The following is a 27,065-nucleotide window of genomic DNA, read 5'->3' as shown; positions in this document are numbered from 1 at the left end:
GGCTCAGTCGGTTAAGCATCCAACTTCAGCTCAGGTCATGATCTCATGGTTCGTGTGTTCAAGCCCCGTGTCGGACACTAGTGCAGAGCCCGTTTGGGATTCATTCTCTCTCTCTCTCTCTCTCTCTCTCTCTCTCTCTCTCTCTCTCTCTCTGCCCCTTCCCCCACTGGCTCATTTCAAAATAAACTTAAAAAAATTTTTTTAATTAAAAAAATTTATTTAAAAAAAAAAAAGAAGAAGAGCCCTTAGAAGGCAGATGACGAGTACATGCGGCCACCCTCTGGGTATCAGGCCACCCAGGGCCCAAGGAAGCAGCCCCATGACAGTGGCCCGGTTTCCTCAGGCTTGGCTTCGTGAGGGGTCTTAGGGCCCTCCTGTTTTATTTTTATTTATTTATTTTTTTAAAATTTTTAACGTTTATTTTTTTTTTTTTGAGAAGAGAGAGACAGAGCATGAGCAGTGGAGGAGAGAGAAAGACGGAGACACAGAATCTGAAACAGGCTCCAGGCTCTGAGCTGTCAGCACAGAGCCCGACGCGGGGCTCGAACCCACAAACTGTGAGATCATGACCCGAGCTGAAGTCGGACTCTTAACCGACTGAGCCACCCAGGCGCCCCAGGGCCCTCCTGTTTTAAAGGAGCTGGAGGAGGTCCACAGGACCGAAGAAGGCACCCTCCCCACCCCGCGGGCAGACTGTGAAATGCCCAAGTTCTGCCGGAGCAACCCAGCCTTCAGCCCAGCCCCTCCAGCCTGGAAAGGCTGAATCAGGCACCATGACGTGTGGGAAGGTGACAGGAGAGAGAGATGGGCGTGCCTAGCCCCTCCCAGCCTCGCCCTCCTCTCAGTGCCTCAGTTTCCCCAAAGGAAATGAGACAACACAGAACCCAAGTGTGGGGCTGCTACGACATCAAATCCCACACTGCCAGGCCCACGGGGACTAGCTGAGCTGCCAGTCAGGGGAGGCTGCCTCGGGGTCTCAGGAGGGCGGTGCAAGGAGGAGCCCTGCCCAGGTATTCATGGGACTTGGCCCGTCCCTTCCCCATTCTCAACCCAGGGAGGAGCGGAACTGCCAGGCTGACTCCTGATGGTGGGAGATGGGGTCTGCCTTCCCCAAAGCTGGCGTCGACAGGCATGCTGGCCCGGGGTCAGGAGGACCGACTCGGGGACTCGAACGCACTCGGGCGAGCCTGAGTACCACGCGATCAGATGGAGCCAACCGAGGCGGATGGTGCAGAGGCTTCAGCCAACCAAGAAGAGGCAAAGCGTGTGGCACCTCCCGAGGCTGTTGGGTCCTCAAGCTCCCTCGGATTTGAGACAAGTCGTGAAGACCTCCCAGTCTAGGACGCACGGCCGCTGGGAAGGCGTGCTACTGTGATCTACAGTAAGAAATACACATTTGGATTTCCACCCTCCATTTTTGACACCGGGCTCCTAAAATCCTCGGAATGTCCTAAGTGATTAAGAGTCATAAAGGTGTCTAAACATTCACAGCCAGCCCCTCTCAACGACACATTAGTTGAATGAGGTGAGTTTTGGAAAGCACTTAAGGAAGGGGGCTGTGCCAGGGAGACCAATTTATGCGATCAGAAGGCTGGAGCTTTTAGTCCCGCCCTACCCACCCCCCACTCCGGAGAGGGGAGAGGGGGGAGGGGGGAGGGGGGAGGGGCTCCAGGATGAATCAATCACCAAAGGCCAATGACTTAATCAATCGTGCCTGCGTAATGGAGTCTCCATAAAAATAAAACCCGAAGGACGGGCTTCGGAGAGCTTCCCGGCTGGTAAACACATGCAGGAGCGGGGAGAGGGGCGCCTGGAGACGGCATGGAAGCCCCGGCCCTTCCCCACACTGCCCTGCGCGTCCCTTCCGTCGGGCTCTTCCTGGGTTGCCTCCTTCACACCAGCCACCCATCCAGTGAGTGATCGGTTTTCCCGAGCTCTGTGAGCTGCTCTGGCAAATTAATCGAACCTGAAGAGGGGGTCGTGGGAACCTCACTCAGATCTACGGCCAGGGGGCGAGACGCACAGGTGACAACCCGGACTTGTGACTGGCAGTGGGGGCGGAGGACGACGGTCTGTGGGACTGAGCCCCCATCCTGTGGGATGTGACACTCTCCCCAGGCAGACAGTGTCAGAACGGAGCTGATCGTGAGCCATGCGGTGAATGTCCACTGAACACGTGGCAAACCCCACACCACGTACTAGAGAAAGTGACAGCCCCAGTTGGCATCCTGGCCCTGTTTCCTCATCAAGACACAAGACCATGCCCCGAATGCTGCAGACTCTACCAGCTTTATAGAAAAGGCCCTGCCAGGGCCAGGCCCAGAGGACAGGTGCTGGAGAAAGGGTTGTTGACAATCCCACAACAAAGCAGATCCGTGCTTTCTGCCACTGACTTTTGGGGGGAGAAAAACCATTAAGAATATCGGAATGAGATGAGGCTACCTGAGGATGAACCGAGGGAGCAATGATGGGGTGGGGGGCTGGGGCTCACCCAGGGGAGGAGGAAGGGGAGAAGGAAGGTGAGGCACGATGTTCCAGGGAGGGAGCGCTGTGGGGGCAAAGGCGTGGAAGTGTGAATGGACGAGCCGATCTTGAGGGTGAGTGAGCAGGGGGATTGTGGCTCCAGCTAGGGAACAGGAGGAGTTGAGGTCCCAGAGTTCAGCAAGGCCCTGTCGGGGTCACAAAGCTTTAAAAAGGAAGCTGGGAGCCACCCCCTCTCTGGTCCCTGACAGCAACAGTCAAGGTCAAGGGAAGGGAGGCTCAGGAGCCCACATTCCACACCAGAACAGTCCCCAGCACCCAGGGTTTACAAGGCCAGGGGTTGTTCCCAAGGAGAAGCAGGGATCACCCGAGCCATCAAACTTCCTGGTGGCTGTGGTCTTAGGGTAATTTTTTTTTTTTAAAGATTTTATTTTTAAGTAATCTCTATGCCCAACATGGGACTCAAATGTACAACCCTGAGATCAAGAATCACATGCTCTACTGTCTGTACTAGCCAGGTGCCCCATTCAGTCTTAGGTAATTTTTAAACTAAGCAGATTAAAAGTCTGGGGCGCCTGCATGGCTCAGTTGGTTAAGCATCTGACTCTTGATTTCAGCTCAGGTCGTGACCTCAGGGTTGTGAATTCAAGCCCTGGTGTTTAGGCTCCAAAATGGGCATGGAGCTTACTTTAAAAAAAAAAAAAAAAAAAAAAAAGTTACAAGTAATGGCTCACCAAGAGCAGTCTGGACCAGAAGCCAGCATCACTGGATGTCACAGGCATCAGAAAGGAGGGCTGAGGCCCAGCCTCCGAGTCACATCGTGGGACCCCAGACCCTACAGGAGGCGGCAGGCACACCAAAGCCACATGGGGTGCCAGGGCCACAAAGGGGGTACCACTATCACCCCCATTTTACAGATGAGGAAGCTGAGACACAGAGAGAGAGGCCACCTGCCCCAGGCCCCAGAAATAAGGGGTAGCTGCCTGGCTCCGGAGTCCTGTTCTCGGGAGTCAGCGGGACAAAAGTCTATTCTCTAGAAGCAGTGCAGCCCCACATAGCCCCTAGAGGGCCCTCTACCAATCAGCACGTCCCACACTACACTCAGCTTCCTCCCTCCTGCTAGTGGGGTGTCCCGCCTCCCACCCAGCCCAGGCACCTCTGCTGTTCATCACCCTGGACCCCCACCTCAGGGTCACTCTAGACTGCCCTTCACCCTCACCCACAGCACTGCCCTGGGCCAGGCCTCATGACCTCTTGCCTGGCTCTAGATTAACCTCTCCCTGGCCTCCCTGCCTGCACTCCTATCTCTGCCCATCCTTCCTCCACAAGGCAGCCAGGGGCTGAGCCAGTTTTTCCCCACCCAAGTGCTCCCTGGGCTCTCACTGCCTGAATCCATCACCAGACTGCCAGGCCACATCACCTGCCTCCTGCCTCTCCCCCCAGCCCCACCTCATAACTTTGCACATGCTGTTGCCCCGGCCCAGAATGTTCTCCCAAAGTAGATCCAATGTCCAATATACTCTCCCACACCCCCTGCCCTTTCCCCTCTCAGCCTGACCACAGTGTCCCCTGTCTGCCACTCCATGCTGCCTCCCTGGCATCCAGCTGAGGTTGAGCACAGAGTGGGCACACATCTACTGGCAGCAGTAAAAGACTGGAGGGATGCCTCAGTGGCTCAGTTGGTTAAGCGTCCAACTACAGCTCAGGTCATGATCTCACAGTTCGTGAGTTTGAGCCCCTCATCGGGATCTGTGCTGACAGTGCGGAGCCTGCTTCAGATCCTCTGTCCCCTCTTCTCTCTGCCCCACCCCTGCTCATGAGCTCTCTCTCAAAAATAAAAGTTAATGAAAGAGGGGCGCCTGGGTGGCTCAGTCGGTTGAGCGTCCGACTTCGGCTCAGGTCACAATCTCACGGTCTGTGAGTTCAAGCCCCACGTCGGGCTCTGTGCTGACAGCTCAGAGCCTGGAGCCTGCTTCGGATTCTGTGTCTCCCTCTCTCTCTGCCCCTCCTCCACTCACACACTCTGTCTCTCTCTCCTTCAAAAATAAATAAACATTAAAAAAATTTAAAAAAAAAAAAAAAAAGTTAATGAAAGAGAGAGAGAGACTGGAGACGCCACAGTCAGGTGGGGAAAGAGGAGTATGTGAGCTGAGACACAGCTCCATATGGGACACCTGGGCCTCTCTCCCGACCTCCACCGCCAGCCCAACAGGATCCAACCATGACCCTATCTCCATAGCTGCCACCCTGTCCCTACATGTCCCCAGGCACCACTTCCATCTCCTCTGGGTCCCCTACCCTGGGCTGGCTCCCATGGTCTCTTTTTCACCAGCAGCCACGGGATCTGATCAAGTGACACCTCGGCCTCAGGGTGCACTCCACCATGTGTGTTTCAGGCTGGGCTCTCACGGTGACCCTCCTGAGTGCTCTCAGGCAAGTGGCCTCATCTCTGGAAGCCTCAGTTCCATCCTCTGTAAAGTGGGGGTGACGGGAACAGAGACACCAGCATCAGTCCGGGTCAGGCACTAGGCTGATGTGCACCCTCAGAGTTTCTGCCTTCACTGCTCTTCACATCTACCACTTTCTGCTGGGAAGGAGAGTTCCCATCAGCCTCAGCTCCAACATCACTTCTTCAGAGATGCCCCAGGATGTCCCACCCTCCAGATGAAGTTAGTCACCCACCCCTCTCTACACACACACTCCCACCTGGTGGGGACCAGGACTGCCTGTCTCCCTGCTGGCCTCACCCCAAGTCTCCCACTTCCGTCCCCCGGCACCAATGGAGTGCCAAGGGGGCAGGTGACTGGTGGTGGCAGCAGCTTTGGTCCAGTCACTGCTGTGCCCTGGGCGTGGACCAGCCTGTGGCATGCATTAAGTGCTCAGTGGACCACAGCTGGGTGACAGCCACCGAGGAGGTGATGGGGGTGGGGGGGGCTTCCTGCCACCTTCCAGTGCAGAAAGCCAGCAGACCTGTTCTCCCAGCAAGCTGTCCCAAACAGACCAGTAGAAAGCACAAAACCACAGCCACTGAGTCAGCACCACACGGGAGGACCTCGAGTGCCAGGCACTGTTCCGAGGGTTGGACATATTGAATAATGCGGTCTTCATGGCAACCGACAAAGTCGCTGCTATTATTATCTTCACTGTCCAGAAAGGAAACACATCATGAGCAGGAGTCCCTCCCCAGCGGCCATACAGCCAGTAAGCTGCAGAGTCACGATCTGAACCCCGGCAGTCTTAGCTCCCAGGGCCTACCCAGCAGGGCAGAGGTTTTCCCCGAGTGGCCAGCGGCCAGAAGCATCAGCCATCAGCTGGGAACTCATTAAAATGCATATTCTCGGGGCGCCTGGGTGGCTCAGTCGGTTGAGCGTCCGACTTCAGCTCAGGTCACGATCTCACGGTTCGTGAGTTCGAGCCCCGCGTCAGGCTCTGGGCTGACGGCTCAGAGCCTGGAGCCTGCTTCCGATTCTGTGTCTCCCTCTCTCTCTGCCCCTCCCCATTCATGCTCTGTCTCTCTCTGTCTCAAAAATAAATAAACATCAAAAAAAAAATTTTTTTTAAAATAAAAAAAAATAAATAAAATGCATATTCTCACCCCCCCCCCCCAAACTGCTGAAACCTGCTGAATGAGAAGCAAAAACCCACCAGACCAAGCCTTACACGACTCTGACCCACTGCCATCTGAAAACTGGGGCTCTGCTGCCACCAGTCTGGGCCCAGCTGATCGGATCTCTGAATCCACAGAAAGCAGCCCATTGGCTTGCCTGTGGCCTATGACATGGCAGAGCTCACAAAGAGGAGGTGTGAACCAATCCGCTATCGCCTCTCATTGGAGCCACGCCTCCTCCCAGCTGGGCTGGGCGGAGTCAGAAGATGAAAGCGAGAGGGCGTGACTGGAGCACAGCGGAGAGTCAAGACAAGTGACGAGGCTAAGCTCCAGTTTCCTCCAGTTGTAAAATGGGGGTGTGTCAGCTGCCTTCCTAGTATGGGTGTGTTTAACCCGGGCCGTGCGGTGAGACTGGCGCCCAATGAATCCTGAACTGACCAACGGTGATACTCCAGGTCAGTGGGGAAGCAGCATGGAGGCCGCTTGGGGCTCTGGAGAGAGGTGAGGCCATGCCCCCGAAAGCTCCTCTGTCCCGTTCCAGCTTCTGACCCACGATGCTTTCTAAGGAGGCCTGACTGGGTTTTATTGTGGGAGACACGCCCACGTCATGCCAGGCTTGTGTGGAAAGAACAGAAATAAACGGAGGCCACCCACGGGAAGCCAGAAAAGAATCTCCACGTGGGCCATTCTACATTCAATGGGTGGGCCTCTCCAAAAGCCAACAGCGTGACTCAAGTGGCCATGCTTCCCTAATGAAAAGAGGAGACGGGACAATGCAGTGCAGCAGGGGGCAGTTCAGAGCACTGCAAAACTAGCCAGGGAGGGTATCTGGGGGACAAGTGGCAACCTGATTATGGACTGGGCATCAGATAACGTGCAGGAATGATTACTTTTCTTGGGTGTGGTTCCGTGACTGTAGGAAGGTGTCCTCAAGGCAAGGGGAGGCGCACCGAAGCACTCCGGCTTGATGTGTCACATGCTACTGATTTTGAAAGCGTTCGTTCAGCAAAAAATGTGTTATCCACAACACAGCAAGCAGACACGGCACCTGGCAGCCTGGTCACAACTGAGGACACGAGGGGTGGGTGTTCACTGAACTGCGCTTCAACTTCCCTACACAGATGGAGAACATGAGTTCAAGCCCAAATGATGACCCAAGACCCCGGACACCGCCATTGGCCCCGGCACTCCTGCCGGGCACTGCGCCCACACTCATTATCTGCTGCAGCAGCGAACTGCCCCACTCACTGTACCTGTTTTTGAGAAGATGAGCTGCAGAATGAGAGGCCGCCGGGTGACGATTCCTGAACCTCGGGGAAGGAAGTCCCTGTGGGAGGGGAAAAGGACAGAAATTACTCAGCGGCTGGCTCGCGGGGCAGGAAGTGTGACCACACGTGTGAAGCAATCCCGTCTTGCGACTGAGGCAACCTCAGCAAAGATACCAAGATCCCAGCCAGATCTTGGAGGGTCCTGAGGCCACCGGGGGCAGAAGAGGGACTGGAATGAAGGTTGGTGGTGAATGGAACCGTTTCCCTCTGGCTGGCTGTGCTCCAGCCCCAGCATGCCCCCAGAGCCCTTTCGCTGACAGATATTTGAACAATATCTCCTGCACCCCAAAGAAATGAGTTCATTTCCTACATACATGTTTTAAATTAATTTAATGCCTTATGTATGATACGAAGACTAAATAAAAGGAAAGTAGTTGATGACAAAATACATGTTTCATGTCCCAAAAAGACAAATCGATGCAGGCAGGAAGTGAGTGGATCAATGGCTGCCCAAGGGGTGGGACATGAGGAGGGAGCTTTCTGGAAATGTCCTAAAACCTGACTGTGGTGATGCTAATATTTACTGTAAGTGTACTAAAAACCACTGCATTTGAAATGGGTAAATTTTCCTAGTATATGAACAATCCCTCAATAAAGCTGTTAAATAAAGAAACATACCCTGTGTATTTCACCATGGAAATACTCAGGCACCAGCTGGACTGACTTACACCACTACATGTGGATTCATGCAAAGCAGGACGACCAGAAGGCACTCCGGACCATTAAGAAAGGAAAGCCGAAGAGCCAGGGTCCAGCGAGCGTGGAAGTAGAAGAGGGATTTTCGGAGATTAAAGCCGTGCAAAGGATTCTTTGTTGTCTCATGTAAAATGGAGAAAAGTTCCAGGTTCAGAAAGTTTCAAACAAGGCTTGCACACCAATGTTTAGATTATTTGCAATCTGTGCGGGACACAGGACTAGTGGTGCTGGGCAGGTGTGTCCCAAATACAGCAAGACAACAGCATCCTGGGGTTCTCAACCCAGGGCCACCGGCACCAACCCGCTCCCCAGTACTGTGACAGCCACAGTGCCTCAGGAGGGCACCTCCTAGCGTCGGGAACCCCTGTTGGGAGCCTGGAAGGCCCCAGAGGAGGGGTCACTGGTTCTCAGCTCAGGCTGGCTGGCAGAATCCCTGGGAACGTGTTAATAACCCGGTGGGTGCTGGAGGGAAGGAGGCACACCGGGCATGCGCCACACATGACAGCCTGTGGGCAGCCCCACCGCACTTCACCTCCGCTGGCTGAGCGCAAGGAGGTGGCAGTGACCACGTAAGGTTGGCCCACCGGCTCGCGCTCAGGGGGACCTGCAGCCCGGCCTTTGAGACGAGGGGCCCTCTGTGGGCCTCAGGGCTCTAAAGGCCCCACAGGGGCACAGTCCGAGCAGCAGAGTGGGGCGCTCAGGCAGACAGGCCCAGAGAGGGGTGGGGTGACGGGGGTGCTGGAGTCCGGTCATCATTCTTAGAGCAAAGCAGCCCGATGGGGGTTGGGGGACAGCCAGATTATAACTCTGTGTGCTTTTAAAGGGGTGTGGCTTTAAAAGAACCCTCTGAAGGACAGGGAGCCTGGATGGCTCAGTTGACCGAGCGTTTGACTTCGGCTCAGGTCATGATCTCGTAGCTCATGGATTCGAGCCCCGCATCGGGCTCTCTGTTATCGGCACAGAGCCTGCTTCAGATCCTCTGCCCGCCCCCCTGCCCTCCCCCACTCACGCTGTCTCTCTCTCAAAATAAATAAACCCTCTGGCGGCCGCAAAGGCAAGGGTGGGAGTCCAGAGGCAGGCAAGGCACGAGGGGACTGCACTGGTCCACGTATGTGATGACAGAGGCTAGACCCAGAGCGGCAGGAACAGAGAGCAGTGGACCGACACTGGACAGAGCTGACAGCAGTTCAGGAGAGGACAGTCCAACCATGGAGGGTGGGGAGGCCTAAAAGAGACAGAAGAACACCCCAAGGACGCCGGTGAGCCCCAGGAGGACGAAGCCCGGGGCCCCTGGTGGCAAAGTCACCCTCTACACCTCAGGTGTTACGATGGAGGTGCTGGGGACAAAGAAGACACGCTACGGAGGTAAGAGGGCTTGGCAGCTGGTCTGGGCAGAGAAGGGGAAACAGGAGGTGAGCTACATGTAGGGGTGCAGATAGGGCAGAGCGGGGAAATGGCGAGGAGGCCCCAAGCAGGTCACCAGGCCCCAAAGTCAGTCAGTTCTTCACCTCGGCCCTCACCAGAGGGGACATCCATCCCAACGTCTCCAGGAGAGCAGAGCCACTTCACGGCAGATGCCAGGGACAGGGTGGGCCTGCTGGTGGCTGTTAACCTCTCAAACACCACACTTGGCCTTGGCCCTGGCACTCCCAGAGCCCCAGGCCACCCGGCTCAGAGGCAAAGACCTGAGAGGCAGGGACAGGAGGTCCCTTGCACATCAGAGATGTGGCATTTTGGAAACCATGGGCGCCGGCTCTCCAACAGAATCACAGACAGCAGCGGTGACGGTGTGCACGTCCCGCACCAGAATCTTCCACTCCACCTCTCCACCTCCTCCACAACAGGAACGGGTCGGGGACCAAACGATACAGAAGCACGGGAATGAATTCCCCACGCCTGTCTATGTGGTTCCTCCAAGCTGCTGTGTGTGACTGCAGGAGGCTCCTTTCCACTGCTGACCCGTGCCCTGGGGCATGGATGGGCCACTTGGGGTCTTTCCAGTTCGGGGTCGTTACCCATATAGCTGCTGGGGCGCCTGGGTGGCTCAGTCGGTTGAGCATCCGACTTCGGCTCGGGTCATGATCTCGCGGTCTGTGAGTTCGAGCCCCGCGTCGGGCTCTGTGCTGACAGCTCGGAGCCTGGCGCCTGCACTGGATTCTGGGTCTCCCTCTCTCTCCGCCCCTCCCCCACTCATGCTCGGTCTCTCTGTCAAAAATAAACATTAAAAAAAATTTAAAAATAAAAAACCAAATATAGCTGCTAGGAACATTTGCACACATGCCTCTGGTAGACACACGCCCTCGTTTCTCCTGCTGAGTCAGAGGGTGAACCTGAACAGGCAAAACTCGTCTCCGGTGATAGAAATCAGAGCACTTGGTTCCCTTTGGAGAACTGACCGGAAGGGGCACCGGGGAACTTTCTGGGACGGACTCTATCTTGATCTGTCTGGTGATTTCCTGAGTGCGTGAACTTACATAAGAAAACAAGGTCACTAGGCATCGGGGAGTGGTGGGAACATGGACTGAAGTTCACGGCGTCTGAGGTCACCCGGCCTCTGGGCCCACACCTCTGACTCAAAAGCCGCGGGCATCACCCCCGCCAGGGCCAAGGTATTGGCCCACGCTGTCCTGTGACTGTTCTGGGTGTGTCTGGGGGGGCCAGGCACCATGGACACAATGGTAACACTACAGACAACGGACGGTGAGCGCCTCGCAACAACACGAGGACCAGCACGATGCCCAAGAGAACCCAGGAGCTCCGGGCACATGCAGGGAAGGCAGCTGGCCGGGGCTGGAGCTTGGTGGTGACCGGAGGGTGCAGCCCAGGCAAAGGAGGCTCAGCCCGAGGGGGAGAAGGCCGAAGGATGAGGCCGAGCAGGCGCGCGGGGCCTTGCGCACCAGGCTGGGAGTGCCAGCCGCCCTGGGATTCCTCCAATCGTGTGTCCGGAAGCTCTCGAACTGCTGAGTGGAAAGGGCGGCAACACCGAGTGCGGACTCGGCCTGGACAGTCCCCCCAAAACCAGCTCCCTGGAAATTCCCAAGAGGCTCGGGGAGGAAGGGCCCGTCCGGCTGTGCCCTCAGGTCCGCCCAGAGGATGTTCTGGCACAAGGCAGCAGGAGCGCCCTGGGGGCCTTCCCGGCCTGGGTGGTGGAAGGAGACCATCTCCCCTCGTAACTCTGCCCAGAACACCATCCGCTTATGTGGAGGCAACTTCCAAGCCTCAGTCTTCTGCTTCCTCCGCCCTGAGTCAACCCACCCCCACCCCGACTGGACGCCCAGGCTGCCCTGCGCACGCTGTGGCCTCCCGCCAGCTTCCCTGTCTCTCCGGTCTGGGTTTCCTAGTCAGCGAGACGGGGTGACCCCGCCCGCCACGGAGGTCAGCTGGGTACCACACAGGCACCCCCGTGACTCACTCCCCACAGCTCTGGCCCAAATGACACCTCCCTAGGGAGACTCGCCACCCCCACTTACAACTCCAACCCCACCCCATCGCCCACCTGCCCTCATTTTCTTCCTCGTCACTAACACTTCAAGTCACTTATCTGCTTACCTGCCCCCCTCTGCCACGTAGCCCCCCAGGACAGGAGCCCGGGTCTACTCTGTTCCTTGGCACAGAGTAGGGGTTCATTGTTGCACCTGGCCTCTATCTATGGGCCTAGGCCTGGCCCACAGGATCCTCCTCCCAGGTTACCTATGGTTCTTTTTTTTTTTTTTTTTTTTTTTTTTTTGAGAGAGAGAGAGAGAGAGAGAGAGAGAGCGAGCATGAGCAGGGAAGGGGCACAGGGAGAGAGAGAATCCCAAGCAGGCTCCACTCCCAATGTGGAGCCCAACATGGGGCTCAATCTCACATCCGTGAGATCATGACCTGAGCCAAAATTCAGGGTTGGGTTCTTAACTGACTGAGCTACACAGGTACCCCACCTAAGGTTCTCTCTCTCTCTTTTTAATGTTTATTTATTTTTGAGAGAGAGAATGAGCAGGGGAGGGGCAGAGAGAGAGAGAGGGAGACACAGAATCTGAAGCAGGTTCCAGGCTCCAAGCTGGGTTCCAACACAGGGCTCTAAACTCACCGCGTTGAACACTCAGACCTGAGCTGAAGTCGGAGGCTTAACCGACTAAGCCGCCCAGGTGCCCCTATGGTCTCTTTCTAAAACAAAGACGAGGCCTCCAAGCCTCCGTCCTACAGAAATCACATCCCGCAGTTGACAGGGTCCTCTACCTGCCCATCCTACCAGCCCCACCCCTGCTTCCTCCTGCTCTGGGATCTCTTCACTTCTGGCTTCTAGTCTTTGCAGGGACTGTTTCCTCTGCCAGGAACCTCCTCCCCACAGGCACTGCGCACCCACCCGTGGGCAGATGCAGTGGACTGCACCCCTCCCTCCCAAACGCATGCCCTTTCCCACTCCCACAACATGGCTTTCAATGGAAGTCTAGCCCTGTGACAACACATGGCTTCCCCTGGCCTGGTCACTGCTAGATCTCCAGCACCTAGAACAGTGCCTGGCATACAGCAGGTGCTCATTAAATAGTTTGTTGAGTGGCCAAGAGGAATATGGACGCTGGAACCAGAGAGCCTGGGTTCAAAGCCCAGCCCTGCCCCCATGAGCTGTGTGGTCCTAGGCAGGTCTCCACCTTCTCTGGGCACTGGCACGGCCATCAGTGGGATGAGAGGATGCCACTCATCCTTCAGGGAAGGCCCTGCTGGCCTCCTGACCCGCACACATCACTTCACCCTCTCCGAGCCTCAGTTTCCAAGCTCTAAAATGGGCCACCTCTCCCTGGAAGGTAATGAGGGCTCCTGAGAAGAAAGTGGTAGGGAGTAGGGAGGGAAAGGCACAGCAGGTGGTGGCACCAGGGGCAGACCAGAAGTCCCAGCTGTTTATTTACTGTTGTTTGAACAGAGACCAAGGTCCCTCCAGGAGCCCTTTGACTTCCAGCCCCATACATGGGTGGGGATGCCTGGCTAAGAGAACAATAGAGGCTTAAAACCCAGGCTGGTAGGTGGGCAGGTGGAGGCCTTCCCAGGGGAGGGAAAACAAACAGATAAGCTGGCAGAGGATGAGTCAGAGCTGTTAAGGGCCAGGTCACCCCTCACCTGAGCAGCATGGCCTCCTTACAGGAGGCCCAGTAAGCGCCCTTGGCTGGGATCGCTTCCTCATCGCCATATACTCATGGGGGTCACTCAAAGCCTCAGTGTGGCTAGGAGACCTCAGCACAACTCCAGCCATGGAAAAAGCCCTCAGCAGGAGGCCCACACTCCAGGGACCTGTTTGTACCCAGCCCACTCTCTCAGGCTCTGATAAGAGCCCATATAGGAAGCAGTGGCTGCCCCCCTAGCCCAGCTCTAACCCCATCTTTGGCAACATCTCAGCAAACCCTCTAGCAAGACCAAAAGAATGCAACCAGGGCCAACACTCCCATTTCCCAGATAGGCAGACTAAGGCTCAGAGTTTCAGGACTTGCCCAGGCAACTCAGCAAGGAAGGAGCAGAGCTGGGATGGGAACATAGGAAAGATGTCAATGATGCAGAACCACCGCTGCTCCCTCCCCGCCCCCAATCACCCCCAAACCCCCAGGGCTTCCTCTGTGGTTTTGCTAGAAAAAAAGTAGAGTTCATCGCTGGGCCTCTGGAGCCACACTATCCAGTCTATACGCCCCACCGGTCCCCACCCAGTCCCTGCCTCATTACCACCCATCTGGATGCCATCCAACAGTAAGCACTGGTGACCAGAGCCCAGCCCACACTCAGTGGCCCCGGGCAGGTGTCCCTGTGTCCTTGTAGTCACCCCAAGAGGCAGGCAGGCTGACTCAGACCGCAGACCCAGGGCTCCTCCCACCCCTCACTGCCCACTCCGCCCAGCAGCAAGCCCTGCTGGATCCACCTCCAGCTGGGCACAAACTGGCCCGCTTCCCTGCACATCCACGGCCATGACACAGGCCACTCGTGCTTGCCTGGACCAGTACAGTTGCTGCCTCTTAGGCTACCCACCCTCGCCCCCAAAGTGGCCACATGGTGTGTATGGATGCAGTGGCTGCCTCCCTCTGTTCAGAGGCCTCCCAAGACCCCCACCTCCCTCAGGGTAAAAACCCCAAGTCCTCTAAGGCCCACAAGGCCCCGCACAGCCTGCCCAGTCACCTCCCCTCCTCCTGTTCTCCCTCTCACTCACTCAGCTCCTGCTATGCTATTCTCTGCCATGTTGCCCCCAAACAGGTATGGTTGCCTCAGGGCCTTTGCACTGACTGCTCCCGCAGCCTAGAACTCTCTCCCTGCAACATCCACAGGGCCAACTAGCAACCCCTGGCCAAACTATCTCTTCTCTATCCACGTCCCAGCACCCTCCGAACATAAAGCAGGTGCCCATCCTGCTCGATTCTCAATTCTATTCAGAACCGGCATCTTCCAATTTACTGGTCCGTTCATATGGCTGTGGTCCCTTTCCTCCCACCTATCCATTAGAATGGCAGCCTCATAGGAGGAGCCGGGTCCTCTGCCTGGCACGTTCTCCGATCTCTCAGCTCTCAATACAGAGCCAGGCATGAGGCAAGTGACCAGTTTGTGGGATGAAGGACCCAACGAGGAGACTGGGGCTCAGGTGGAGGCGGGCGGGCCAGCGTCTTGTTGGCTTTCACGGTCCCACTCTGGGGTGCCACCTCTTCACAACTCCCAGCAGGCTCCTCCCTGCTCAGGAATCCTGCAGGTTCCAGAGCCTAGCCCCACCCCTGGCACTCAGCCACAGTGTCACCAGCTCCATGGTCTCATCTGGAGGCCAGGCCAGGAACAAAAGCAAGAAGTGGCCCATGGAGACTAGCAGCCGTGGCTCTTGGGTCTGGCAGACCCCAGCGGGAGTCCAGGCACTTCCATTTATTTTCTAGACAATGTGCACAGGTCTGGTCACTTTTCTGTGCCTCAGTTTCCTTATTTGTTATTTGTTAAGTGGGGACGATGTCATCTGCCTCAGACGGTAGGCAGGTGGGAGGATATGCAAAGTTCTTACCATGGTGCCCAAAAAGAGACCATCTGCCCTACACAATCGAGGGAAAACTGGACACAATATGAATCAGACCGTGACCCTCCTCTGCTCCAAAGTCCTCCCGATGGCCTCCAAGGCCCTGAGCAATCGCCCTGTCACCTCCCTGCCCTCACCCCCACCTCGCTCACTCCCTGAGCCACACAGCTGGTCAAGGTACAGCAAACAGGTCAAATCTATTTCTGCTGCAGGGCCTTTGCATGTGCTGACCCCCTGCCTGGAATGAACATCTCCTCGGAGCCTCTTCACGATCCTGGCTTCCTCTGGTCAGTCAGGATTCAACTCAGATGTCAACTCTTTTGAGAGGCTTGACTGTCCCCTACTGACACCCCTCCTCCACGTCACCCCGTTTTCCTTCTCCTGAGTGATTCTGCAAGGATGGCCTCTCCCTGCGGCAGTGCTTTCCAGAGTGAAATCCGTTAACCACCTAGATGTCCGCTCGCATGGAATTGGCCCGATCAATCTTGGAACCGGGCCAGGAGGGAATCCAGGCCACAGTGCTGAAAGCAAAGTGTGATGGACAGAACAGATGTCCTCCAAATATTTTTAAACGCTTGTGCCCATTTTCTGCCTGTGTGGGGACAACAAACTTGAAGGTGACACCTGGGCCCGATGGAAGTCGTGTTATGGAATGCAAATGGAAAAACTTCCTGTTTCATGGTCTCCAACATGCCTTGAATTTCAGTCTTCTGTAACTTTTTTATAACTTTTGTAACAGGCAAATATTAATTTTTACCTTTGCTGTTGTACCAAGAACGCCAAAGCAACCAGGCGGCCAAGCAGCATTTTCATAGGTGACAGAAAAGACACTGGCATTTGGGAACCCAAGCTATCGACTCTGCCCCTCCTGGCGGGTCCCCTCAGCATCCTCACTGCTGTACCCTGCAGCAGACAGCCTGCCCCACGTCAGCTGCGTGACCCCGGTGGCAAGGTCATGCACGTCTTGGGACCAATGTCCTCATCTATAAAATGAGGTGCGATGGGGACAGAAGACAGTGCAGGTGCCACAGGTCAGCCACATATGGATTCATTCCTACTTCTGCGTGTGTCACCACCCAAGAGGCCCAACTGAAGCCAGAGGCAGGATGCTGGTAAATAGGCAGGAAGAAGGCCAGGCAGGGCTCCACCACGCTCCTAGCATTCCGGAACCATCCTCCTGGCAGGCTCCTTCTTCAAGTAGGAGAACGGGTGTGTGTCCTCCACAACCCTCTTCCCAGAGCCCCTCCCAGATGACGGGACGAGGAACAGTCCAGACAGACTGGTCCACAGTGTCACACAAGACAGGACGGCCTTACCGCCCTTGCCCAGGTCACGTCTTTCCCACCTCCTACAGTCGATCTGTCAGCAAATCCTGCCTTCGTCCCCTGCTTGGTCCCAACCTCCTTAGGCTGAGCCCCTGGGACAGCCATGCTCCCCCAGCCCTCATGCCCCATGTGTTCTCGACCTGGCATCCAGGGACAGCTTTTCAAACAAGTCGGATCATGCTGCACACATTCTTAAAACCCACCTGTGTCTTCCAGCAAACTTGGGACACAAACGAGTGTCCTGTCTGCAGCCCACAAGGCCCAACACCAGTGCCCCATCACTTCCCTGCCATTGTCCGCTGGCTCCCACCCCCCTCCCCGCTCCCGCTCCCAGGCCCTGCTGACTGCTGCCTCCTCTCGGGCTCCTTCGCCACCAGATGCCCCCAAAGAGCCCTCCACTCTTCCTCTGGACAATGGTTGGACGGAGCCTGCCAGGGGAGGTTCCCTAACTGCTTCCCCGGGCCAGGCTCTGCCTCCTTTCCATGCTTCCTTCCTGCATACTGGTCCCCACTCTAAGCCGTCTCCTTCGTTCACTGCCTGGCCCCCCACCCCCGGCACAGCGCCTGGCACACAACAGGTGCTCAGTATATGCCCGCTGAGGAGTGACCCGTAAGAGAGGCTGGCGTCTCCGAGGGCGCACACAACAAAACGCTGAGCCGAGCCCCGTGCACACAAGTCTCCATCCCCCTCTTCACAGGGGCTCTCGCCAACCCCGTGACGCAGATGGGGAAACTGAATGTAAAGACGTGTGGTCACCTGGACCAAAGGCACATAAGCTGACGGCATCCTCCGCCACCAACCCAGATGGCTTCTTCCTGTCCCGGTCTGCCGGCACCATCCTGGTCATTACACCACATGTTACCGGAACGAAGATGGAAAGGAGCCCCTGAACTCCGAGGACAAGGCGGAGAGTCACCGCTCCCTGTAGGGACAGATAGGTCCGTGACAGTGGAAAGCACAGAGTCTGCAGCTGTCCAGCTGTGAGACCTGAACAAGGATCTTCTCTTCCCCGGACCTCAGTTTCTCCATCTGTAAGATGGGGACAGTAACGGTGCCCACGCTGTCAGGCTGTCAGAGGATCAGAAGGACGAGTCCCGTGAGCCCCGGTCCCTGGCACACGTAGGGCCCTCCTCCACAAGACTGGTCGGTAGGGATGATGGCAGGAAGGGAGACATTCCTTGGCACCTCCAGGAGGACCCTGTTGCAACGGTGTCTCCTGGCACATCGGGCGAGACGATGCTAAATCTACTCCCCCCCCCAGCACAGCAGCCCCCTGCTAGGGACCAGCCCTGGGCCTAGCAGACAAGCAAGCCTGTCGCCTCACTCCCGTGGCCTGTCAGGAGGGGACAGGGAGGGGACGTGGCACGGCGGGGCTGGACCGGAGACGACCGTGCAGTCGTAAAGAGCACGAGACGAGAGAAACCGAGGGGGGTCTACAAGAGTAGCTGGGAGATGCCAGGCCCCCGCCTTCAACTGAACAAGAGGTCAACAAGGAAACACCACCCCCGCAAACCGACGAGACCTACCAAAGCTGCACAGCACCTCCCACCCAACGACAGCAGAGAACACGTCCGTATCAAGGGCACGTGCAACATCCTCCAGGACGGGCGGTAAAACAGGACTCAGTAAATGTCAAAGGGCAGAAATTACATAAAGTACGTTCTCTGACCACACGGGGTGAAATCAGCAATCAGTAACGCAAGGAAATTTGGGGAAATTCACAAGTGTGTGGAAATTAAACAACACATTCCTCAGTACCTAGCAAGTCAAAGAGGAAAACCTAAGGGAGATTAGAGAGTATCTTGAGGGGAATGAAAAAGAAGACGCAAAATGCCGCAACTCACAGGCTTCGGCAAAAGCAGCATGCGGAGGAAAATGTATAGATGTAGGCACCTATATTTATTTTTTATTATTTTTTTTAATCTTTATTTTTGAGAGAGAAACAGAACGCAAGTGGGGAAGGAGCAGAGAAAGAGGGAGACACAGAATCGGAAGCTGGCTCCAGACTCCAAGCTGTCAGCACAGAGTCTGATGCGGGGCTTGAACATACGAACCGTGAGATCATGCATGACCCAAGCCAAAGTCGGACGCTCAACCGACTGAGTTACCCAGGCACCCCGAGCATGCAACTCTTAATCCAAGGGTTGTGGGTTCAAGCCCCAAATTGGGTATAGAGATTATTTAAAAATAAGATCTTCCTTAAAAAAAAAATTTAATGTTTATTCATTTCTGAGAGAGAGAGAGAGAGAGAGAGCAAGCACAAGCAGGGGAGGGGAAGAGAGAGAGACACAGAATCCAAAGCAGGCTCCAGGCTCTGAGCTGTCAGCATAGAGCCCAACACAGGGTTCAAGCCCAGGAATCATGAGATCATGACCTGAGCAAAGTCGGACGCTCAACCTACTGGATCCACCCAGGTGCCCCAAAAATAAAATCTTAAAAAAAAAAAAAAAAAAAGGTAAAAGAAATCTGAATAGACCTATAACAAGTAAGGAGACTGAATTTTTTTAAGTTTTATTTATTTTGAGAGAGAGAGCACATGTGTGCACAAGCAGGGAAGGGGCAGAGAGAGAGGGAGAGAATCAATCCCAAGCAGGCTCTGTACTGTCAGCACAAAGCCCAACACAGGACCTGAACTCACACAAGCGGGGTCCAAACTCACAAACCTGAGCCAAAATCAAGAGTTGGATGCTTAACTGACTGACCCAGGCTCCCCAAAGAGACTGAAATTATGCTCAGAAACTTCCCCCCCCCCCAAAAAAAAGCACAGGTCCAAATGACTTCATGGGTAAATTGTAACAAACGCTTAAAGAAGGTTTAACACGGATCCTTCACAAACTCTCCAAAAAATTGGAAAAGCAAAGAACACTTCCTAACTTGTTCTATGAGGCCAGCATTATCCTGATACCAAAGCTAGACAAAAACCACAAGAAAACAACAGATTGATATTTCTTATGAATATAGACACACAAAAAAGTCCTCAACAAAATACAAGTAAACCAAATCCAGCAACATATAAAAAATATCATGTATCATAGCCAAGTGAGACTTATCCCAGGAAAGCCATAATGGTCCAAAAATGCCAAGATGAATCGGTACAACACACCATAGTAAGAGTAAATAACAAAACTATAGGACTATCTGAATAGAAAAAGCATTTGACAAAATCTACAACCCTTTCCTCATAAACCTACAACTATCACCATATTTAATGGTAAAACATTTAAAGCTTTCCCTCTAAGATCAGGAACTAGACAAGATGTCCACTCTTACTTCTATTCAACGTTGTTCTGGAGGTTCTAGCCAAAGCGATTAAGCAAGAAAAAGAAATAAATGCATCCAAAGGAAGAAGGAAACTATTCACAGATGACATGATCATGTCTACAGAAACTAAGGAATCTACCAAAAACCCCACAAAAAAACCTGTTTTTTGACAAGAAATGAGTTCAGCAAGGTTGCAGGATAAAAGATAAATATATAAAAATCAGTTATATTATTATACACCAGCAATGAACAATCTGAAAATGAAATTAAGAAAACCGTTCCATTTACAAAGGCATCAAAAAGAATAAAATATTAGGAATAAATCTAATCTAAGAAGTAAAAAAATGTACATTGAAAACTGAAAAAAAAAACAAAACATACATTGTTGAAAAAAATTAAAAACCAGGATGCCTGGGTGGCTCAGTCAGTTAAGCATCTGACTTCAGGGGCGCCTGGGTGGCGCAGTCGGTTAAGCGTCCGACTTCAGCCAGGTCACGATCTCGCGGTCCGTGAGTTCGAGCCCCGCGTCAGGCTCTGGGCTGATGGCTCGGAGCCTGGAGCCTGTTTCCGAATCTGTGTCTCCCTCTCTCTCTGCCCCTCCCCCGTTCATGCTCTGTCTCTCTCTGTCCTCCCCCAAAAAAAAAAAAAAAAAAAAAAGCATCTGACTTCAGCTCAGGTCATGATCTCATGGTTCGTGAGTCTGAGCCCTGAATTGACCTCTTTGCTGTCGTAACACAGCTTGCTTCAGATCCTCTGTCCCCCCCTTTCTCTGTCCCTCCTCCAGTCACATTCTCGCTAAAAAAAAAAAAAAAGAGAAACAAAACAAATGAACATATGGGAAGGGGAAAAAGAGAGAGGGAACCAAATCATGAGAGACTTTTAAAGATAAAGAACAGGGGTGCCTAGGTGGCTAAGTCAGTTAAGACTCTGACCTCAGCTCAGGTCATGATCTCATAGTTCATGGGTTCAAGCCCCTCGTCAGGCTCTGTGCTGACAGCTCAGAGCCTGAAGCCTGCTTCAGATTCTGTGTCTCCCTCTCTCTCTGCCCCTCCCCGACTCATGCTCTGTCTGTCTGTCTCTCTCTCTCTCTCTCAAAAATGAGTAAATATTAAAAAAAAAAAAATTTATAAAGATAAAGAACAAACTAAGAGCCAATGGAGGGGAGGTGGGTAGGTAACAGGCTAGATGGGTGATGGGTACTAAGGAGGGCACTTGCTGTGATGAGCGCTGGGTGTTGTATGTAAGTGATGAGTCACTGAATTCTATGCCTGAAACCAACATGGCACTGTATGTTAACTAACTAGAATTTAAATAAAAATTTGAGGGGCGCCTAGGTGGCTCAATCAGTTAAGCATCTGACTACAGCACAGGTCATGATCTCACAGTTCAGGAGTTTAAGCACTGACAGCATGGAGACTGCTTTGGGTTCTGTGTCTCCCCTCTCTCTGCCCCTCCCCCGCTCACACTCTGTCTCTCTCTCTCTCTCTCTCTCAGAAAAAAAAAAAAATGAATAAAAGAATGTTAATAAATAAATAAATTAATTAATTAAAATTTGGAAAAAAAAGAACGACCTTGCCTAACTGGAACATTCCCCATAATGGCCTGTGTAATTCTAGGTTGTCTTAGTAAGATTTTGACTTTTTTTTTTTTTTTTTCTTTAAGGTATCTATAGCTTTGGGGCATCTGGGCAGCTCAGTCGGTTAAGCATATGACTTTGGCTCAGGTCATGATCTCACGGTCCGTGAGTTCGAGCCCCTCATCGGGCTCTGAAGCCGGCCTCTGAAGGCTCGGAGCCTGGAGCCTGCTTCCGATTCTCTGTCTCCCTCTCTCTCTGCCCCTCCCCTACTCGCTGTGTGTCTCTTTCTCTCTCTCAAAAAATGAATAAACACCAAAAAATTATAAAAAAGAAAAAGGTATCTACAGCTTCTCAGACCACAGTTCTTAGACATAAAATATGCAATTGTGCCAAAAGGTAAAGTGTGCAATTATCTGAAACTTAAGGATAGCATTTCTTCAGACGAGCCTTGGGTCTCTCAGAGCCAAATACCTAAGACGGAGTGTGCCACTGGGCTGGGGATTTTGTGGTGGTTTACGGTATATCTCACCGTGCAGAATTTTTCTTGAGGTTGTGGAGGTGCCCTCGTGTCAAGCTAACCTATTCCATGGCACATTTAGGGAGCACAGGAGGCTTAGATTTAGGTGACAAAAAATAAAAGAAAAAAGTGTTATAAAAGACAATACAGGAGTAAAGTTTGATGACCTTCATGGACTGGACAAGTAGTTTCTTGGATATGACCCCAAAACCGTAAGTGATAAAAGAAAAAACATATAAATGGCATTTCATCAAAATAAAATTTGTCTCCCTCTAGGACACTATCAAGAGAGTAAAAAGAAGGGCATCGGTTAAGCGTCCAACTTTGGCTCAGATCATGATCTCACGCTCCGTGATCTCGCGCTGACGGTGCAGAGCCTGCCTGGGATTCCCTCTCTCCCTCTCTCTGCCTCTCCCCTGCTCGCTCACTCTCTTTCTCTCGCAAAAATAAATAAATGAACATTGAAAAAAAAGAAAAAAGTAAAAAGACAACTCACATAATGGAAGAAAATATATCCCATAAGGGACTGGCCTTGACACCAGATATAAAGAACTCTCACAAATCAACAAGAGACAAATAACCCAATCTAAAAATGGACAATGGAGCTGAATAGACATTTCTTCAAAGATACACAAACGGCCATCAAGCACACATTAGTCATTAGGGAAATTAAAAAAAAAAAAAAGAAAAGAGCAAAACACCACTTCCTACCCCCGAGGAAGCTAAATTAAAGAAGACCGATAGTAACAAGTGCTGGCAAGGAGGTAGAGAAACCAGAACCCTCCTCCAGAGCGGGTCAGACATAAAACAGTGCAGTCACCGTGAAAAACGGTGGTTTTCTCTGGGGTTTTCTCTGGGGTTTGTCCAGGGGTTTCTCTGGGTTAAACGGAAGGATCACCATACGGCTCAGCAATTCCACTCTTGGGTAGCTACTCAAAAGAAATGAACACATGTGCACACAAAAATCTGCACACAAATGTGCACCGGCAGCACTCTTTCTGATGGCCAAGAAGCGAAAGAGCCAAATGTCTGTCAACCAAGGAACAAATAACCAAAAGTGCACATCTGTTCGATGGAATGTTATCCAGTCGTGAAAAGGGATAGAGTTCTCATACACGCTGTGACAAGGATGAATCTTGAACACGTTGCACAAGAAGGCAGACACAGAAACCAGGTAACGTAGGATTCCACTTACGCAAGATGACCAGAACAGGCAAATTCATAGACAGAGAGCAGATTTGTGGTTGCAAGTTGCTGGGGGTGGGGAGTGACTGCTGATGAGTACGGAGTCTTTTGGGGGGCATGAAAAGGTTCTGAAATTAGTGGTGATCATTGCACAACTCCGGGAATATGCTAAAAATTACCTAATGGTTACACTTTAAAAGGAGGAATTTTATGGTATGTGAATTACATTTCAGTTAAAAGATGCTATTTTAAAACAAAAAGCACAAAAGCAACCCATGTACCAACAAGGGAGCGAGTCCATCAACTATCTTTAAGATAAAAACCACTGCGGGGGCACCTGGGTGGCTCAGTCAGTTAAGGTCCAACTCCGGCTCAGGCCACAATCTCATGGTTTGTCGGTTCGAGGCTCACATCAGGCTCTCCACGGCCAGCATAGAGTGTGCTTTGGATCCTATGTTCCCCTCCCTCTCTGCCCCTCCCTTGATCTCTCTCTCTCTCTCTCTGTCAAGTGCACACATATGTACTCTCTCTCACAAATAAACATTTAAAAAATATATAAGATAGGGGCACCTGGGTGGTTCAGTCGGTTGGGTGTCCGACTTTGGCTCAGGTCGTGATCTCGCGGTCAATGAGTTCGAGCCTTGCGTCAGGCTCTGTGCTGACAGCTTAGAGCCTGGAGCCTGCTTCAGATTGTCTCCCTCTCTCTCTGCCCCTCCCCTGCCCACCCTCTGTTCTCTGTCTCTCAAAAATGAATAAACGTGAAAAAAAAATTTTTTTTTTAATTTTTTTTTAAGACAAAACCACTGCCCACCCACACAAACCCTCCCAGAAAGGCTCAGGCCTGACTGTGGCCAGTCCTCATCCTGCCCTCCCACAGCCTCAGCCCCTCTGTGACCCTGACCTTAGTCACCATCTCCAGTTTTCTGTGTGCCTGGCTGGTGTGTACCTCCCCCACTGGGCCTAACTCCAAGGGGCAACCAACCGGGCAGGAGCCCAGGTTGTGGCGGGGCACACAGCAAGCTCAGCGGCCTCTGCGGAGTGAGGACCACTCGGTGGCTGAGACCCAAGGTTACTTTACCTGGAGACGGGTTTCTAGAGCATCGAATACACACCAGGCACCATGCCAAGGGCTGGGGCACACCCAGGAACAAGGCCCCACCAACAGGGCGCTCACCTTCTACTGGGTGGTGGTGGACAATAAACCAAATACATAAAGAGAACAATGACAGGGAGGGACAAGTGCTTCCAAGAAAAATTAAGCAGGGCAGGAGGATGGAGTAACAGGGTGGAGGCATTTTAGCAGTGGGGCCAGGCAGGCCCTGTTGAGGAGGAGACATCTGACCACAGGCCTGATGGAGGTGACAGATGATCCATCAGGTTATCTCAAGGAAAAGAGCTTTCCAGGCAGAGAAAATGGCATGTGCAAAGGCCCTGAGGAGGGAATGTATTTCACATGTTTGAGGAACAGTGAGGACCCCAGTATAGACAAAACAGAACAAGTAAGGGAGAAATAGGGGCAGATGAGGGAGAGAGGGGAGAGAGGTGATGGAGCGGTAGGGGGGGTGGGGGCGCAAGGAGACCATGCAGGGCCTTCGGGTGGTAGCGAAGACTTCAGTTTTCATACAGAGAGAACGGGAAGCCACGGTGGGTTCTGAGCAGAGGCAGAATATATTCTCAATAGGACCCGTCTACAGCCACTATAGGGAGAACGCCTGGGGTGGGCAGGGAGGGAGGTCGGAAGGTACAAGACTTAGGAGGAGATAACTGCCCTTGTTCAGGTGGGCAGTGATGTTAGATAGAATAATACAGAGAGTGGGGCGCCTGGGTGGCCAGTCAGTTAAGCGTCCGACTCCTGGTTTTCGGCTCAGGTCATGATCTCGTGGTTCGTGAGTTCCGAGCCCCGCGTCAGGCTCTGCACTGTCAGTGTGGAGCCCGCTTGGGATTCGCTCTCTCCCTCTCTCTCTGTCCTTCCCCTGCTCATGCTCACTCTCTCTCAAAATAAATAAACTAAAAAAATTTTTTTAAAAAAGAAGATACAGGTAGGAATACTAATAGCAAAGCTCTCCATGTACCAAGATGGAGAATTTTTTTCTTTTTGAGAAATCAACAAGCTGATTCTAAAACTTATTATGTAAAGACAAAGGAACTAGACTAGCCAAAACAATTCTGAAAGTGAATAACAAAGGATTTAAAGACTTATTATAAAGTAATAAAGAAAGGACAGACACACAGATCAATGTTAGAAAATCGGGGCGCCCGGGTTAAGTGCCCGACTCTTGATTTTGGCTCAGGTCATGATCTCACTGTTGTGAGATGCAGTCCCAAGTCAGGCTCAGCATCGGGCATGGAACCTACTTAAGATTCTCTCCCTCTCTTCTCTGCCCCTCTCCCACTCGCGCGCACGCTCTCTCTCTCTCTCTCTCTCTCTCTCTCTCTCTCAGTTGAGTGTCCAACTCTTGATTTCAGCTCAGGTCATGATCCCAAGGTCGTGAGCCCTGCGTCAGGTTCCGTGCTTAGCGTGGAGCCTGCTTAAGATTCTCTCTCCCTTTTCCCCTCTCCCCTGCTCGCTTTCACGGTCTCCCTCTAAAATAAGAAAAGAAAAGAAAATAGAATCCGGAACGGACCCACGCCAATACGGCCCACTGACTTCTGACACAGGAACCTCAATGGGGAAAAGAAGTCTTTTCAATAGACAATACTCACACAATTGGACATTCATACGCAAAGAAATAACCTCAGTTTATACCTCATAAATCATAAAAAATTAACTCGAAATGTCTATTTATGAGTCACACAGAGACACGCACAAGAATGTTTCTATCAGCATTATTCATAATCACCAGGAACTGGAGACAACGCACTGTCCTTTAGTTGAATGGTTCAACAGACAGTGGCCCGGCCATACCATGAAGGACTCCTCCTCAGCAACAGAAAGGACTGAATGGCTCCCGCATTCAGCCTAGATGGTGCTCCAACCTGTTATGCAGAATGAAACACGGCTCAAAAGCTGCATGAGTCCATTTACGCAAGAGTCCGAAAAAGCCAAAACCATAGGACGGGGAACTCGGGCAAGGAGCAGGTGCCCGGGTGCAGGGGGCGGAGAGGAAGTGACCACAAAAGGGCACAGGGGGACTTCTGGGGGGCCTGGAAGGGTTCCATGTGTTGACTGTGGTGATGGTCACGCACCTCTGCTGTTTGTCAAAGGAGAGCTATAGGCTAAAAATGGGCAGGGCTTACGGTATGTAAATTATACCTCGAGGGTGGAAAACAAGCCAAATGGGCAAGCTGTCTATGTGCTGAGGATACACTAAGATCTCCAAGAAATGCTGTCAAGTAAGAATCTCCCTGCTCCTAACAGCGTGTAAAAGTGTGTATGGGGGAGGAGGGAATAAACACACGCGTGTCTGCTTCTGTTTGTACCGAGCCTGGGAGGGCACACAGCAACCAGGAAGGGTGGTCAACCGTGAGGGTGCCGGCTATAGGGGCGGGCAGGTAGCAAGGCCTCTCTCTCTCTCTCCATCCTTTCTGGTGTTTTTGAACTTGGTGCCATATTGAGCTTATTACCGATTTAAATTTTTTTTTTAACATTTATTCATTTTTTGATAGAGAGAGACAGAGCGTGAGCGGGGGCGGGGGAGGGGCAGAGAGAGAGGAAAACACAGACTCTGAAGCAGACTCCAGGCTCTGAACTGACAACACAGAGACTGACGCCGGGCTCGAACTCACGGACCACCGTGAGATCATCACCTGAGCCGAAGTCGGACGCTTAGCTGACAGAGCCCCCCAGGCGCCCCGAACATATTAACCAATTTAAACAATTATATTAAAAAGAACCTTTGGGGCGCCTGGGTGGCTCAGTCGGCTGAGCGCCTGACTCTTGGTTTCAGCTCAGGTCATGCTCTCACAGTTGGTGAGTTCGAGCCCTGCATCGATCTCACTGCTGTCAGTGCAGAACCTGCTTTGGATCCTCTGTCCTCCTCGCCCGCTGACCCTTGCCCCCACTTGCTCAGGCACGCACGCGCTCTCTCGAAAAAAAAAAAAATAAATAAAAATAAAAAACTTAAAAATTATTAAAAAATTAAA

General features: G+C 52.8%; 1 protein-coding gene across 8 annotated transcripts in view; it reads right to left on the bottom strand.

Annotated features, from left to right (window-relative positions):
• The window catches only part of DNM2 (dynamin 2), an 89,686-nt gene that overhangs the window by 49,873 nt on the left and 12,748 nt on the right, over positions 1-27,065 (bottom strand). For all 8 annotated transcript variants that reach the window (XM_042978173.1, XM_042978170.1, XM_042978172.1 and 5 more), the window contains exon 2: positions 7,342-7,415. In XM_042978173.1, the coding sequence (XP_042834107.1) occupies positions 7,342-7,415 (74 nt within the window). The remainder of the gene's footprint in view (positions 1-7,341; positions 7,416-27,065) is intronic.

Source organism: Panthera tigris, chromosome A2 (genome assembly GCF_018350195.1).
Source record: "Panthera tigris isolate Pti1 chromosome A2, P.tigris_Pti1_mat1.1, whole genome shotgun sequence".
NCBI lineage: Eukaryota > Metazoa > Chordata > Mammalia > Carnivora > Felidae > Panthera > Panthera tigris.
This window is presented reverse-complemented; position numbering and strand designations above follow the sequence as displayed.